At 44.8% G+C, this 17,245-nt stretch overlaps 1 protein-coding gene across 19 annotated transcripts in view; it reads left to right on the top strand.

The window, feature by feature from the left end:
• LOC118379047 (metallophosphoesterase 1-like) overlaps positions 1–7,400 on the top strand; it is a 32,648-nt gene extending 25,248 nt beyond the window's left edge. For 4 of the 19 annotated variants that reach the window (XM_052462906.1, XM_052462904.1, XM_052462903.1 and 1 more), the window contains 2 exons: positions 3,279–3,419; positions 5,780–7,400. In XM_052462906.1, the coding sequence (XP_052318866.1) occupies positions 3,279–3,419; positions 5,780–5,965 (327 nt within the window). In that variant the 3' untranslated portion in view covers positions 5,966–7,400. The remainder of the gene's footprint in view (positions 1–3,278; positions 3,420–5,779) is intronic. The other 15 variants (XR_008064709.1, XR_008064703.1, XR_008064705.1 and 12 more) reach the window with 15 other exon arrangements.
• The last annotated feature ends 9,845 nt before the right edge of the window (positions 7,401–17,245 follow it).

Here is a 17,245-nt window from a genome sequence, read left to right as displayed (position 1 = left end):
GCCAACCTCAATTTGCTGTGTGGCTCAGTTGGTAGAGCATGGCGCTTGTAACGCCAGGGTAGTGGGTTCGATTCCCGGGACCACCCATACGTAGAATGTATGCACACATGACTGTAAGTCGCTTTGGATAAAAGCGTCAGCTAAATGGCATATATTATTATGAAGCCCAACGTGTTTTGTATGGCAATGAGTGACGTGAGGTAAAGCACATGGTTTGGTGCACATGGTCAGGCGGTGTCTCAACTTATTGTTGAGAGTTTGAATAGAAGAATAGACAACAGTCAATCTATTATCCCATGTCAGATAACATTTTATAGATTATCAATCTAAATTTGGATGTAATCATGGCTGTTATCATGGCTGAATAGCTGACCAGGCTACCCAAGGCTTGTGCCCAGGGGCCCTGACCTCCAGGGGCCCTGACCACCAGGGGCCCAGACCTCCAGGGGCCCTGACCACCAGGGGCCCTGACCTCCAGGGGCCCTGACCACCAGGGGCCCTGACCTCCAGGCGCCCTGACCACCAGGGGCCCTGACCACCAGGGGCCCTGACCACCAGGCGCCCTGACCACCAGGGGCCCTGACCACCAGGGGGCCCTGACCACCAGGGGCCCTGACCACCAGGGGCCCTGACCTCCAGGGGCCCTGACCACCAGGGGCCCTGACCACCAGGGGCCCTGACCACCAGGGGGCTCTGACCTCCAGGGGCCCTGACCACCAGGGGCCCTGACCACCAGGGGGCTCTGACCACCAGGGGCCCTGACCACCAGGGGCCCTGACCACCAGGGGCCCAGACCTCCAGGGGCCCTGACCACCAGGGGCCCTGACCTCCAGGGGCCCTGACCACCAGGGGCCCTGACCTCCAGGCGCCCTGACCACCAGGGGCCCTGACCACCAGGGGCCCTGACCACCAGGGGCCCTGACCACCAGGGGGCCCTGACCACCAGGGGCCCTGACCACCAGGGGCCCTGACCACCAGGGGGCCCTGACCACCAGGGGCCCTGACCACCAGGGGCCCTGACCTCCAGGGGCCCTGACCACCAGGGGCCCTGACCACCAGGGGCCCTGACCACCAGGGGGCTCTGACCTCCAGGGGCCCTGACCACCAGGGGCCCTGACCTCCAGGGGCCCTGACCACCAGGGGCCCTGACCACCAGGGGCCCTGACCACCAGGGGGCTCTGACCTCCAGGGGCCCTGACCACCAGGGGCCCTGACCTCCAGAGGCCCTGACCACCAGGGGCCCTGACCACCAGGGGCCCTGACCACCAGGGGGCTCTGACCTCCAGGGGGCCCTGACCTCCAGGGGCCCTGACCACCAGGGGCCCTGACCACCAGGGGCCCTGACCTCCAGGGGCCCTGACCTCCAGGGGGGCCCCATTGATTTTGTTAGTCACCACTCAGATATACAAACATGGCAAAATGAGTAGAACTGCAGGGAATTAGGATTAAAACTGAAAAATGTTCTCTCCATCCCCAATGGCAAAATGTGTAAAATTACAAGACATCAAGATTTGAATGCAGTTTCTATGCTCCAATGATTAAATGTTGAATACTGGCAATCACAGTGTGCTGTTAGGTGTCCAGTTATATGACAACCATTTGATTGTTTGATGTGTTGACTGAGATTACTGAGATTACTATTGTTAAAAGACCATAAAAAGCTATTGTTTAACTTATTTGTTTCGACCGCGGCCCACCACTCAGATTATAATTTGGCCCACCAAATCCCAAAGTACCAGATGTCTGTCACTAGACCAGGGACGGTACCAGATGTCTGTCACTAGACCAGGGACGGTACCAGATGTCTGTCACTAGACCAGGGACGGTACCAGATGTCTGTCACTAGACCAGGGACGGTACCAGATGTCTGTCACTAGACCAGGGACGGTACCAGATGTCTGTCACTAGACCAGGGACGGTACCAGATGTCTGTCACTAGACCAGGGACGGTACCAGATGTCTGTCACTAGACCAGGGACGGTACCAGATGTCTGTCACTAGACCAGGGACGGTACCAGATGTCTGTCACTAGACCAGGGACGGTACCAGATGTCTGTCACTAGACCAGGGACGGTACCAGATGTCTGTCACTAGACCAGGGACGGTACCAGATGTCTGTCACTAGACCAGGGACGGTACCAGATGTCTGTCACTAGACCAGGGACGGTACCAGATGTCTGTCACTAGACCAGGGACGGTACCAGATGTCTGTCACTAGACCAGGGACGGTACCAGGTGTCTGGCACTAGACCAGGGACGGTACCAGATGTCTGTCACTAGACCAGGGACGGTACCAGATGTCTGTCACTAGACCAGGGACGGTACCAGGTGTCTGGCACTAGACCAGGGACGGTACCAGGTGTCTGTCACTAGACCAGGGACGGTACCAGGTGTCTGTCACTAGACCAGGGACGGTACCAGGTGTCTGTCACTAGACCAGGTGTCACCATGCAGCGGTCATTGACCTATCACCAACAGAGCTGTAATAAGAAGCCTGGTTACCCAGTAAACCATTATCTTGTAGAGTCAGTTGGCCAAATCAAATCAAATGTATTTATATAGCCCTTCGTACATCAGCTGATATCAGCAAAGTGCTGTACAGAAACCCAGCCTAAAACCCCAAACAGCAAACAATGCAGGTGTAGAAGCACGGTGGCAAGGAAAAACTCCCTAGAAAGGCCAAAACCTAGGAAGAAACCTAGAGAGGACCCAGGCTATGTGTGGTGGCCAGTCCTCTTCTGGCTGTGCCGGGTGGAGATTATAACAGAACATGGCCAAGATGTTCAAATGTTCATAAATGACCAGCATGGTCGAATAATAATAAGGCAGAACAGTTGAAACTGGAGCAGCAGCACGGCCAGGTGGACTGGGGACAGCAAGGAGTCATCATGTCAGGTAGTCCTGAGGCACGGTCCTTGGGCTCAGGTCCTCCGAGAGAGAGAAAGAAAGAGAGAAAGAGAGAATTAGAGAGAGCACACTTAAATTCACACAGGACACCGAATAGGACAGGAGAAGTACTCCAGATATAACAAACTGACCCTAGCCCCCCGACACAAACTACTGCAGCGTAGATACTGGACGCTGAGATAATATTACATTTGCCATTGGTGCGAGGTTCAAGTCACAGGCGGCTGGTGGCATCTTAAATGGGGAAGACAGGTTCATAGTAACGGCTGGAACGGTATGAATGAACCCTGCCATTATTATGACCCGTTCTCCCCTCACCAGCCTCCTGGGGTACAGGTATGATGAAAGATTCTTTCCCTTCATCCTCCCAGCTGTTGCAATGGTTTAAGCCCCGCCTGGTTCTCAGTGGCCACACCCACAGCGGCTGTCAGGTTCTCCATGACAACCGGTACACAGAGATCAGTGTTCCGTCCTTCAACTGGAGGAACCGCAACAATCCCAGTTTCATCCTGGTAAGTCACTCAATCAGTAATAAACCTCTCCACTGGGACACCCAGATGTTTCACAATGTTGTTGTAGCCCTGAACTAGCTCACCTGATTACCCCAAGTCAAGGACTTGAGGGTGAGTGACGAGTCGAATCTGGTGTGCTAGCTCTGGATTAGATCAAACTAACTGACCTACGAACTCTGATGTTACTCTGATACCTCAGTGTTAACAGAGCTGTTTTGTGCTTTGGCCTTCTCTCGTATTCGGAAAGTATTCAGACCCCTTGACTTTTTCCACATGTTGTTTACGTTACAGCCTTATTCTAAAAATGTATTAAATAATTGTTTCCCCTCATCAATCTACACTCAATACCAATATGACAAAGCAAATACTTTTTATTTTCTTATACATTTATATATATGTATAAAAATTAAAAAACACACATTTACATAAGTATTGAGACTCTTTACTCAGTACTTTGTTGAAGCATCTTTGGCAGCGATTACAGTCTTGAGTCGTCTTGGGTATGACGCTACAAGCTTGGCACACCTGTATTTGGGGAGTTTCTCCCATTCTTCGCTGCAGATCCTCTCAAGCTCTGTCAGGTTGGATGGGGATCGTTGCTGCACAGCTGTTTTCAGGTCTCTCCAGAGATATTGGATTGGGTTCAAGTCAGGGTTCTGGCTGCGACACTGAAGGACATTCAGAGACTTGTCCCAAAGCCAAATCAAATCAAATGTATTTATATAGCCCTTCGTACATCAGCTGATATCTCAAAGTAAACCTAGAGAGGAACCAGGCTATGTGGGGTGGCCAGTCCTCTTCTGGCTGTGCCGGGTGGAGAGGAACCAGGCTATGTGGGGTGGCCAGTCCTCTTCTGGCTGTGCCGGGTGGAGAGGAACCAGGCTATGTGGGGTGGCCAGTCCTCTTCTGGCTGTGCCGGGTGGAGAGGAACCAGGCTATGTGGGGTGGCCAGTCCTCTTCTGGCTGTGCCGGGTGGAGATTATAACAGAACATGGCATTGTCTTGGCTGTGTGCTTAGGGTCATTGTCCTATTAGAAGGTGAACTTTCACCCCAGTCTGAGGTCCTGAGCGCTCTGGAGCAGGTTTTCATCAAGGATCTCTGTACTTTTCTCTGTTCATCTTTCACTTGATCCTTACTTGTCTCCCAGTCCCTGCTGTGGCCATCTCTAGGAATAGTCTTGGTGGTTCCAAACTTCTTCCATTTAAGAATGGTGGAGGCCACTGTGTTCTTGGGGACCTTCAATGCTGCAGAAATGTTTTGGGACCCTTTCCCAGATCTGTGCCTCGACTCAATCCTGTCTCGGCTCTCTACGGACAATTCCTTCGACCTTATGGCTTGGTTTTCGCTCTGTCATGCACTGTAAACTGTGGGAGCTTTTCCAAATAATGCCCAATCAATTGAATTTACCACAGATGGACTCCAAACAAGTTGTAGAAACATCTCAATGATGATCAATGGGAAGCAGGATACACCTGAGGTCAATTTCAAGTCTCATAGCAAAGTGCCTGAATAGTTATGGCAGTGTGATGTCATTATGGGGCAGTGTGATGTCATTATGGGGCAGTGTGATGTCATTATGGGGTAGTGTGATGTCATTATGGGGCAGTGTGATGTCATTATGGGGTAGTGTGATGTGCAGTGTGATGTCATTATGGGGTAGTGTGATGTCATTATGGGGTAGTGTGATGTCATTATGGGGTAGTGTGATGTCATTATGGGGCAGTGTGATGTCATTATGGGGTAGTGTGATGTGCAGTGTGATGTCATTATGGGGTAGTGTGATGTCATTATGGGGTAGTGTGATGTCATTATGGGGTAGTGTGATGTCATTATGGGGTAGTGTGATGTCATTATGGGGCAGGGTGATGTCATTATGGGGCAGGGTGATGTCATTATGGGGCAGTGTGATGTCATTATGGGGCAGGGTGATGTCATTATGGGGCAGTGCGATGTCATTATGGGGCAGGGTGATGTCATTATGGGGCAGGGTGATGTCATTATGGGGCAGTGTGATGTCATTATGGGGCAGGGTGATGTCATTATGGGGCAGTGCGATGTCATTATGGGGCAGGGTGATGCCATTATGGGGCAGTGTGATGTCATTATGGGGCAGGGTGATGTCATTATGGGGCAGGGTGATGTCATTATGGGGCAGTGTGATGTCATTATGGGGCAGGGTGATGTCATTATGGGGTATTGTGTATAGATTGAGGAAAATAATTAATTGAAACTATTTTAGCACACGGCTGTAAATTCTAACAAAATGTGGAAAAAGGGAAGGGGTCTGAATACTTGCCGAATGCCCTGTACGCCATAGACACAATAGATACAGTATTACCTTTCTTTCTCTCCCTCTCAGGGTTCTTTCTCTCCAAGCGGTTACGGCCTGTCGAAGTGTTTCCTTCCAGAGGAGAGTACGGTGATAGCGCTGTACTGTTCTACCGGAGCCAGCCTCCTCCTCCTCCCTCTGGTCCACTGCCTGTGGATAAGAGGCCTTCTCCGGTGCCTCAACTTCTGTCCCATCAGCAAACACAAGTCTCTCTGATCGTCTCAGGTAGAGGTTGTCCCTGACTGCTGAATGATACAGGGTCAGATGCTGGATGCTGTCGTCCCTCTAATGCAGAGAGGTGGCTATGCTGTCATGAAAAGAGGTGGCTATGCTGTCATGAAAAGAGGTGGCTATGCTGTCGTCCCTCTCATGAAAAGAGGTGGCTATGCTGTCGTCCCTCTCATGCAGAGAGGTGGCTATGCTGTCGTCCCTGTCATGCAGAGAGGTGACTATGCTGTCGTCCCTCTCATGAAAAGAGGTGGCTATGCTGTCGTCCCTCTCATTCAGAGAGTTGACTATGCTGTCGTCCCTCTCATGCAGAGAGGTGGCTATGCTGTCGTCCCTCTCATGCAGAGAGGTGGCTATGCTGTCGTCCCTCTCATGAAAAGAGGTGACTATGCTGTCGTCCCTGTCATGCAGAGAGGTGGCTATGCTGTCGTCCCTCTCATGCAGAGAGGTGGCTATGCTGTCGTCCCGGTCATGCAGAGAGGTGGCTATGCTGTCGTCCCTCTCATGAAAAGAGGTGGCTATGCTGTCGTCCCTCTCATGCAGAGAGGTGGCTATGCTGTCGTCCCTCTCATGAAAAGAGGTGGCTATGCTGTCGTCCCTCTCATGAAAAGAGGTGGCTATGCTGTCGTCCCTCTCATGCAGAGAGGTGGCTATGCTGTCGTCCCGGTCATGCAGAGAGGTGGCTATGCTGTCGTCCCTGTCATGCAGAGAGGCGGCTATGCTGTCGTCCCTGTCATGCAGAGAGGTGGCTATGCTGTCGCCCCTCTCATGCAGAGAGGTGGCTATGCTAATTAGTATTGGGGATACAGTGATCTGATTCTAGATCTGTAGTTAAGGACAGCTTCTACCTGGAGAGCACCTGTGTGTTGGAATCACGTTGGATCTATTCATGCCATTTCTACCCCCCCTCTACCCCCGAGAAGAATTAAAGTTCAGTCTCCCATCTCCTGCCTGTATTCATAAAACCATCTCAGAGTAGTAGTGCTGAACTAGGATCAGGAGCCTATTCCCGTCCATGTCATCTCATTCATTGTGATCTCAAAAGGCTAAACTGATCCTAGATCAGCAGTCCTACTCTGGAGGAGGGTTTATGACTACAGGTTCTGATCTCTGTACGGCCTGGATATACAGTACAGAAGTCTGATACAAGATATGCATGTCTTCAACCAGCATTTGATGTATAGTATTAACGACACACACACACACACACACACACACACACACACACACACACACACACACACACACACACACACACACACACACACACACACACACACACACACACACACACACCTACCTTATGGCCCTAATGTGTTAATGTGCTTCTTTGAAGACCGTTGTTTTACACCAGGTTTATTTTTCCTGTGTAAATCCCTGATGTAAATACTAATAAATAAAATAAAAAGCAGATTATTGTCAACAGAGTTCGGGTGAATTTTGTCTGCGGCAGAGCCATCTGGAAACACTTGCTATTACAGCGTTGACCTCAGTTAACCAGGAACTAACGAGGCATGAAACTGTCTCAACTGCATCATTACCACCGTAGCGACACGGTAAAGAAAGTGAAACATATTAAAAAGGATCCTATTTATTTATATTTTAACCTTAAATTATTTTACCTTTACCTAGGCAAGTCAGTTAAGAATAAATTCTTATTTTCAATGACGGACTTTGGAACAGTGGGTTAACTGGTCTAGGAACAGTGGGTTAACTGGTCTAGGAACAGTGGGTTAACTGGTCTAGGAACAGTGGGTTAACTGGTCTAGGAACAGTGGGTTAACTGGTCTAGGAACAGTGGGTTAACTGGTCTAGGAACAGTGGGTTAACTGGCCTAGGAACAGTGGGTTAACTGGCCTAGGAACAGTGGGTTAACTGGTCTAGGAACAGTGGGTTAACTGGCCTAGGAACAGTGGGTTAACTGGTCTAGGAACAGTGGGTTAACTGGCCTAGGAACAGTGGGTTAACTGGCCTAGGAACAGTGGGTTAACTGGTCTAGGAACAGTGGTTTAACTGTCTTGTTCAGGGGCAGAACGACAGATTTGTACCTCGTCAGCTCGAGGATTCGAACTTGCAACCTTTCGGTTAAGAGTCCAACGCTCTAACCACTAGGCTACGCTGCCGCCTCTACACTCTAACCACGAGGCTACTTGCCGCCTCTACACTCTAACCACGAGGCTACTTGCCACCTCTACACTCTAACCACGAGGCTACCCTGCCGCCCCTACACTCTAACCTCTAGGCTACCTGCCGTCCCTATACTCTAACCACTAGGCTACCCTGCCGTCCCTACACTCTAACCACTAGGCTACCCTGCCTCCTCTACACTCTAACCACTAGGCTACCCTGCCTCCTCTACACTCTAACCACTAGGCTACCCTGCCTCCTCTACACTCTAACCACTAGGCTACCCTGCCTCCTCTACACTCTAACCACTAGGCTACCCTGCCTCCTCTACACTCTAACCACTAGGCTACCCTGCCTCCTCTACACTCTAACCACTAGGCTACCCTGCCTCCTCTACACTCTAACCACTAGGCTACCCTGCCTCCTCTACACTCTAACCACTAGGCTACCCTGCCTCCTCTACACTCTAACCACTAGGCTACCCTGCCTCCTCTACACTCTAACCACTAGGCTACCCTGCCTCCTCTACACTCTAACCACTAGGCTACCCTGCCTCCTCTACACTCTAACCACTAGGCTACCCTGCCTCCTCTACACTCTAACCACTAGGCTACCCTGCCTCCTCTACACTCTAACCACTAGGCTACCCTGCCGCCTCTACACTCTAACCACTAGGCTACCCTGCCGCCTCTACACTCTAACCACTAGGCTACCCTGCCTCCTCTACACTCTAACCACTAGGCTACCCTGCCGCCCCTCCACTCTAACCACTAGGCTACCCTGCCTCCTCTACACTCTAACCACTAGGCTACCTCCTCTACACTCTAACCACTAGGCTACCCTGCCGCCTCTACACTCTAACCACTAGGCTACCCTGCCTCCTCTACACTCTAACCACTAGGCTACGCTGCCGCCTCTACACTCTAACCACTAGGCTACCCTGCCTCCTCTACACTCTAACCACTAGGCTACCCTGCCGCCTCTACACTCTAACCACTAGGCTACCCTGCCGCCTCTACACTCTAACCACTAGGCTACCCTGCCTCCTCTACACTCTAACCACTAGGCTACCCTGCCGCCCCTCCACTCTAACCACTAGGCTACCCTGCCTCCTCTACACTCTAACCACTAGGCTACCTGCCGCCTCTACACTCTAACCACTAGGCTACCCTGCCTCCTCTACACTCTAACCACTAGGCTACCCTGCCACCTCTACACTCTAACCACTAGGCTACCCTGCCGCCTCTACACTCTAACCACTAGACTACCCTGCCGCCTCTACACTCTAACCACTAGGCTACCCTGCCGCCCTCCACTCTAACCACTAGGCTACCCTGCCTCCTCTACACTCTAACCACTAGGCTACCTGCCGCCTCTACACTCTAACCACTAGGCTACCCTGCCGCCTCTACACTCTAACCACTAGGCTACCCTGCCTCCTCTACACTCTAACCACTAGGCTACCCTGCCGCCTCTACACTAGTAACTGAAAGGTTGCAAGATCGAATCCCTGAGCTGACGAGTTAACAATCTGTCGTTCTGCCCCTGAACGAGGCAGTTAACCCACTGTTCCCCTGAACGAGGCAGTTAACCCACTGTTCCCCTGAACGAGGCAGTTAACCCACTGTTCCCCTGAACGAGGCAGTTAACCCACTGTTCCCCTGAACGAGGCAGTTAACCCACTGTTCCCCTGAACGAGGCAGTTAACCCACTGTTCCCCTGAACAAGGCAGTTAACCCACTGTTCCCCTGAACGAGGCAGTTAACCCACTGTTCCCCTGAACGAGGCAGTTAACCCACTGTTCCCCTGAACAAGGCAGTTAACCCACTGTTAACCCTAGGCAGTCATTGAAAGTAAGAATTTGTTCTTAACTGACTTGACTAGTTAAATAAAGGTAAAAACATTTTTTTTTAAAAGTGTTGGTATTAGGCTGATTGGTCGGCTATTTGAGCCAGTAAAGCCAGTACACTATATACACTACAGAGACACTATATACACTATAGAGACACTATATACACTACAGAGACACTATACACTATATACACTATATAAACACTCTTTTCTCTGTATATATCAATGATGTTGCTCTTGCTGCGGGCGATTCCCTGATCCACCTCTACGCAGACGACACCATTCTATATACTTTCGGCCCGTCATTGGACACTGTGCTATCAAACCTCCAAACGAGCTTCAATGCCATACAGCACTCCTTCCGTGGCCTCCAACTGCTCTTAAACGCGAGTAAAACCAAATGCATGCTTTTCAACCGATCGCTGCCTGCACCCGCATGCCCGACTAGCATCACCACCCTGGATGGTTCCAACCTTGAATATGTGGACATCTATAAGTACCTAGGTGTCTGGCTAGACTGCAAACTCTCCTTCCAGACTCACATCAAACATCTCCAATCAAAAATCAAATCCAGAGTCGGCTTTCTATTCCGCAACAAAGCCTCCTTCACTCACGCTGCCAAGCTTACCCTAGTAAAACTGACTATCCTACCGATCCTCGACTTCGGCGATGTCATCTACAAAATGGCTTCCAACACTCTACTCAGCAAACTGGATGCAGTCTATCACAGTGCCATCCGTTTTGTCACTAAAGCACCTTATACCACCCACCACTGCGACTTGTATGCTCTAGTCGGCTGGCCCTCACTACATACGTCGCCAGACCCACTGGCTCCAGGTCATTTACAAGTCCATGCTAGGTAAAGCTCCGCCTTATCTCAGTTCACTGGTCACGATGGCAACACCCATCCGTAGCACGCGCTCCAGCAGGTGTATCTCACTGATCATCCCTAAAGCCAACACCTCATTTGGCCGCCTTTCGTTCCAGTACTCTGCTGCCTGTGACTGGAACGAATTGCAAAATCGCTGAAGTTGGAGACTTTTATCTCCTCACCAACTTCAAACATCAGCTATCCGAGCAGCTAACCGATCGCTGCAGCTGTACATAGTCTATAGGTAAATAGCTCACCCTTTTTCACCTACCTCATTCCCATACTGTTTTTATACTGTTTTTATTTATTTACTTTTCTGCTCTTTTGCACACCAATATCTCTACCTGTACATGCCCATCTGATCATTTATCACTCCAGTGTTAATCTGCAAAATTGTATTATTCGCCTACCTCCTCATGCCTTTTGCACACATTGTATATAGACTGCCCATTTTTTCTACTGTGTTATTGACTTGCTAATTGTTTACTCCATGTGTAACTCTGTGTTGTCTGTTCACACTGCTATGCTTTATCTTGGCCAGGTCGCAGTTGCAAATGAGAACTTGTTCTCAACTAGCCTACCTGGTTAAATAAAAAAAAAAAAAAAAAAAAAAAAAATACACTATAGAGACACTATATACACTACAGAGACACTATATACACTATATACACTACAGAGACACTATATACACTACAGAGACACTATATACACTACAGAGACACTATATACACTACAGAGACCATATATACACTACATAGACACTATATACACTATAGAGACACTATACACACTATAGAGACACTACACACTATATACACTATATACCCTATAGAGACACTATATACACTACAGAGACACTATATACACTACATAGCCACTATATACACTATAGAGACACTATACACACTATATACACTATATACACTACAGAGACACTATATACACTATAGAGACACTATACACACTATATACACTATATACACTACAGAGACACTATATACACTACAGAGACACTATATACACTACATAGACACTATAGAGACACTATACACACTATATACACTATATACACTACAGAGACACTATATACACTATAGAGACACTATATACACTAGAAACACTATAGAGACACTATATACACTACAGAGACACTATATACACTATATACACTATATACACTACAGAGACACTATATACACTACAGAGACACTATATACCCTATAGAGACACTATATACCCTACAGAGAAACTATATACACTATAGAGGCACTATATACACTATATACACACGACAGAGACACTGTATACACTATAGAGACACTATATACACTACAGAGACACTATACACACTATATACCCTATAGAGACACTATATACCCTATAGATACACTATATACACTATATAAACACTATATATATACTACAGAGACACTATATACACTACAGAGACACTATATACACACTATATACCCTATAGAGACACTATATACCCTATAGAGACACGATATACACTAGAGACACTATATATACACTATACACACTATATACCCTATAGAGACACTATATACACTACAGATACACTATATACACTACATAGACACTATATACACTATAGAGACACTATATACACTATAGAGACACTATATACACTACAGACACTATATACACTACATATACACTATATACACTATATACACTATATACACTATATAAACACTATATATATACTACAGAGACACTATATACACTACAGAGACACTATATACACTATATACACTATACACACGATATACCCTATAGAGACACTATATACCCTATAGAGACACGATATACCCTATAGAGACACGATATACACTAGAGACACTATATACACTATATACCCTATAGAGACACTATATACCCTACAGATAATATAATAATAATATATGCCATTTAGCAGACGCTTTTATCCAAAGCGACTTACAGTCATGTGTGCATACATTCTACGTATGGGTGGTCCCGGGATCGAACCCACTACCCTGGCGTTACAAGCGCCATGCTCTACCAACTGAGCTACAGAAGGACCATATACCCTATAGAGACACGATATACACTAGAGACACTATATACACTATATACCCTATAGAGACACTATATACCCTACAGATACACTATATACACTACATAGACACTATATACACTACATAGACACTATATACACTACAGAGACACTATATACACTACAGAGACACTATATAGACTACATAGACACTATATACACTATAGAGACACTATATACACTACAGAGACACTATATAGACACTATATACACTACAGAGACACTATATACACTATAGAGACACTATATAGACTACATAGACACTATATACACTATAGAGACACTATATACACTACATATACACTAGAAACACTATATACACTATAGAGACACTATATACACTACATAGACACTATATACACTAGAGACACTATATACACTATAGAGACACTATATACCCTATAGAGACACTATATACCCTATAGAGACACTATATACACTACAGAGAAACTATATACACTATAGAGGCACTATATAACACTATATACACACTACAGAGACACTGTATACACTATAGAGACACTATATACACTACAGAGACACTATAAACACTATATACCCTATAGAGACACTATATACACTATATAAACACTATATATATACAGAGACACTGTATACACTACAGAGACACTATATACACTATAGAGACACTATATACACTATATAAACACTATATATATACTATAGAGACACTATAGACACTACAGAGACACTATATACACTATATACACTATATATATACTACAGAGACACTGTATACACTACAGAGAGACTATATACACTACAGAGACACTATATACACTACAGAGACACTATATACACTATAGAGGACTATATACACTATAGAGACACTATATACACTATAGAGACACTATATACACTACAGAGACACTATATACACTACAGAGACACTATATACACTACAGAGACACTATACACACTACAGAGACACTATACACACTATATACCCTATAGAGACACTATATACCCTATAGAGACACTATATACACTATATACACTATATAGACACTATATAAATATACTACAGAGACACTATATACACTACAGAGACACTATATACACTATAGAGGCACTATATACACTATAGAGGCACTATAGATATACTACATAGACACTATATATATATACACTACAGAGAGACTATATATACTACAGAGACACTAGACACACTATATAGACTAGAGACTAGACACATTATATAGACTAGAGACATTATATAGACTAGAGACTAGACACATTATATAGACTAGACACATTATATAGACTAGAGACACTATAGAGACTAGACACACTATAGAGACTAGACACACTATAGAGACTAGACACACTATAGAGACTAGACACACTATAGAGACTAGACTATAGAGACTATAGACACTATATAGACTAGACACATTATATAGACTAGACACACTATAGAGACTAGACACACTATAGAGACTAGACACACTATATAGACTAGACACTATATAGACTAGAGACTAGACACACTATATAGACTAGACACACTATAGAGACTAGACACACTATAGAGACTAGACACACTATAGAGACTAGACACACTATATAGACTAGACACACTATAGAGACTAGACACACTATAGAGACTAGACACACTATATAGACTAGACACACTATAGAGACTAGAGACTAGACACACTATATAGACTAGACACACTATAGAGACTAGACACACTATAGAGACTAGACACACTATATAGACTAGACACACTATAGAGACTAGACACACTATAGAGACTAGACACTATAGAGACTAGACACACTATAGGGACTAGACACTATATAGACTAGACACACTATATAGACTAGACTATAGAGACTAGACACTATAGAGACTAGACACACTATATAGACTAGACACACTATATAGACTAGACACTATATAGACTAGACACACTATATAGACTAGACACACTATAGACTAGACACACTATATAGACTAGACACACTATATAGACTAGACACTATATAGACTAGAGACTAGACACACTATATAGACTAGACACACTATAGAGACTAGACACTATATAGACTAGACACACTATATAGACTAGACACTATATAGACTAGACACACTATACAGACTAGAGACTAGACACATTATATGGGGCGGCAGTGTAGCCTAGTGGTTAGAGCGTTGGACTAGTAACCGGAAGGTTGTGAGTTCAAACCCCCGAGCTGATAAGGTACAAATCTGTCGTCCTGCCCCTGAACAGGCAGTTAACCCACTGTTCCCAGGCCGTCATTGAAAATAAGAATATGTTCTTAACTGACTTGCCTGGTTAAATAAAGGTAAAAAAATATAGACTAGTGACATTATATAGACTAGAGACACTATATAGACTAGACACACTATATAGACGAGAGACATTATATAGACTAGACACACTATAGACTAGAGACTAGACTAGACACACATTATATAGACTAGACACACTATATAGACTAGAGACACTATATAGACTAGAGACACTATATAGACTAGAGGCATTATATAGACTAGACACAGTATATAGACTAGAGACATTATAGACTATATACTAGACACACTATATAGACTAGAGACTAGACACATTATATAGACTAGAGACATTATAAAGACTAGACACACTATATAGACTAGAGACTAGACACATTATAGACTAGAGACACTATAGAGATTAGAGACTAGACACACTATATAGACTATAGACACTATATAGACTAGACACATTATATAGATTAGAGACTAGACACACTATATAGACTAGAGACATTATATAGACTAGACACACTATATAGACTCGACACATTATATAGACTAGAGACACTATATAGACTAGAGGCATTATATTAGACACAGTATGTAGACTAGACACACTATATAGACTATAGACTAGACACATTATATAGACTAGAGACTAGACACACTCTATAGACTATAGACTAGAGACATTATATAGACTAGACACACTATATAGACTAGAGACTAGACACACTATATAGACTAGAGACTAGAGACACTATATAGACTAGACACACTATAGAGATTAGAGACTAGACACACTATATAGACTAGACACATTATATAGACTAGACACATTATATAGACTAGACACACTATATAGACTAGACACTATAGACTATATAGACTAGACACACTATATAGACTAGAGACTAGACACACTATATAGACTAGAGACATTATATAGACTAGACACACTATATAGACTAGAGACACTATATAGACTAGAGACACTATATAGACTAGAGACACTATATAGACTAGAGACTATATAGACACACTCTATAGAGACTATAGACTAGAGACATTATATAGACTAGACACACTATAGACACATTAGACTAGAGACTATATAGACACACTATATAGACTAGAGACTAGACTAGAGACACTATATAGACTAGACACACTATATAGACTAGACACACTATATAGACTAGACACTATATAGACTAGACACACTATATAGACTAGACACATTATATAGACTAGACACACTATATAGACTAGAGACACTATAGACTAGACACATTATATAGACTAGACACACTATATAGACTAGAGACTAGACACACTATATAGACTAGACACACTATATAGACTAGAGACACTATATAGACTAGAGACACTATATAGACTAGACACACTATATAGACTAGACACATTATAGACTAGAGACTAGACACACTATATAGACTAGAGACACTATATAGACTAGAGACACTATATAGACTAGAGACACTATATAGACTAGAGACACTATATAGACTAGACACACTATATAGACAAGAGACACTATATAGACTAGAGACATTATATAGACTAGACACACTATATAGATAGACTAGACACACTATATAGACTAGACTAGACACACTATATAGACTAGAGACACTATATAGACTAGAGACACTATATAGATAGAGACTAGACACACTATATAGACTAGAGACACTATATAGACTAGAGACACTATATAGACTAGAGAGACACTATATAGACTAGACACACTATATAGACTAGAGACACTATATAGACTAGAGACTAGACACTATATAGACTAGAGACACTATATAGACTAGACACACTATATAGACTAGAGCCATTATATAGACTAGACACACTATATAGACTAGAGCCATTATATAGACTAGAGACACTATATAGACTAGAGCCATTATATAGACTAGAGACTAGACACACTATATAGACTAGAGAGACTAGACACACTATATAGACTAGAGACACTATATAGACTAGAGACACTATATAGAC

The sequence above is a fragment of the Oncorhynchus keta genome, chromosome 15 (genome assembly GCF_023373465.1).
Source record: "Oncorhynchus keta strain PuntledgeMale-10-30-2019 chromosome 15, Oket_V2, whole genome shotgun sequence".
Classification (NCBI taxonomy): domain Eukaryota; kingdom Metazoa; phylum Chordata; class Actinopteri; order Salmoniformes; family Salmonidae; genus Oncorhynchus; species Oncorhynchus keta.
Note: the sequence above shows the minus strand (reverse complement) of the source record. Positions and strands in the feature narration are given on the sequence as shown.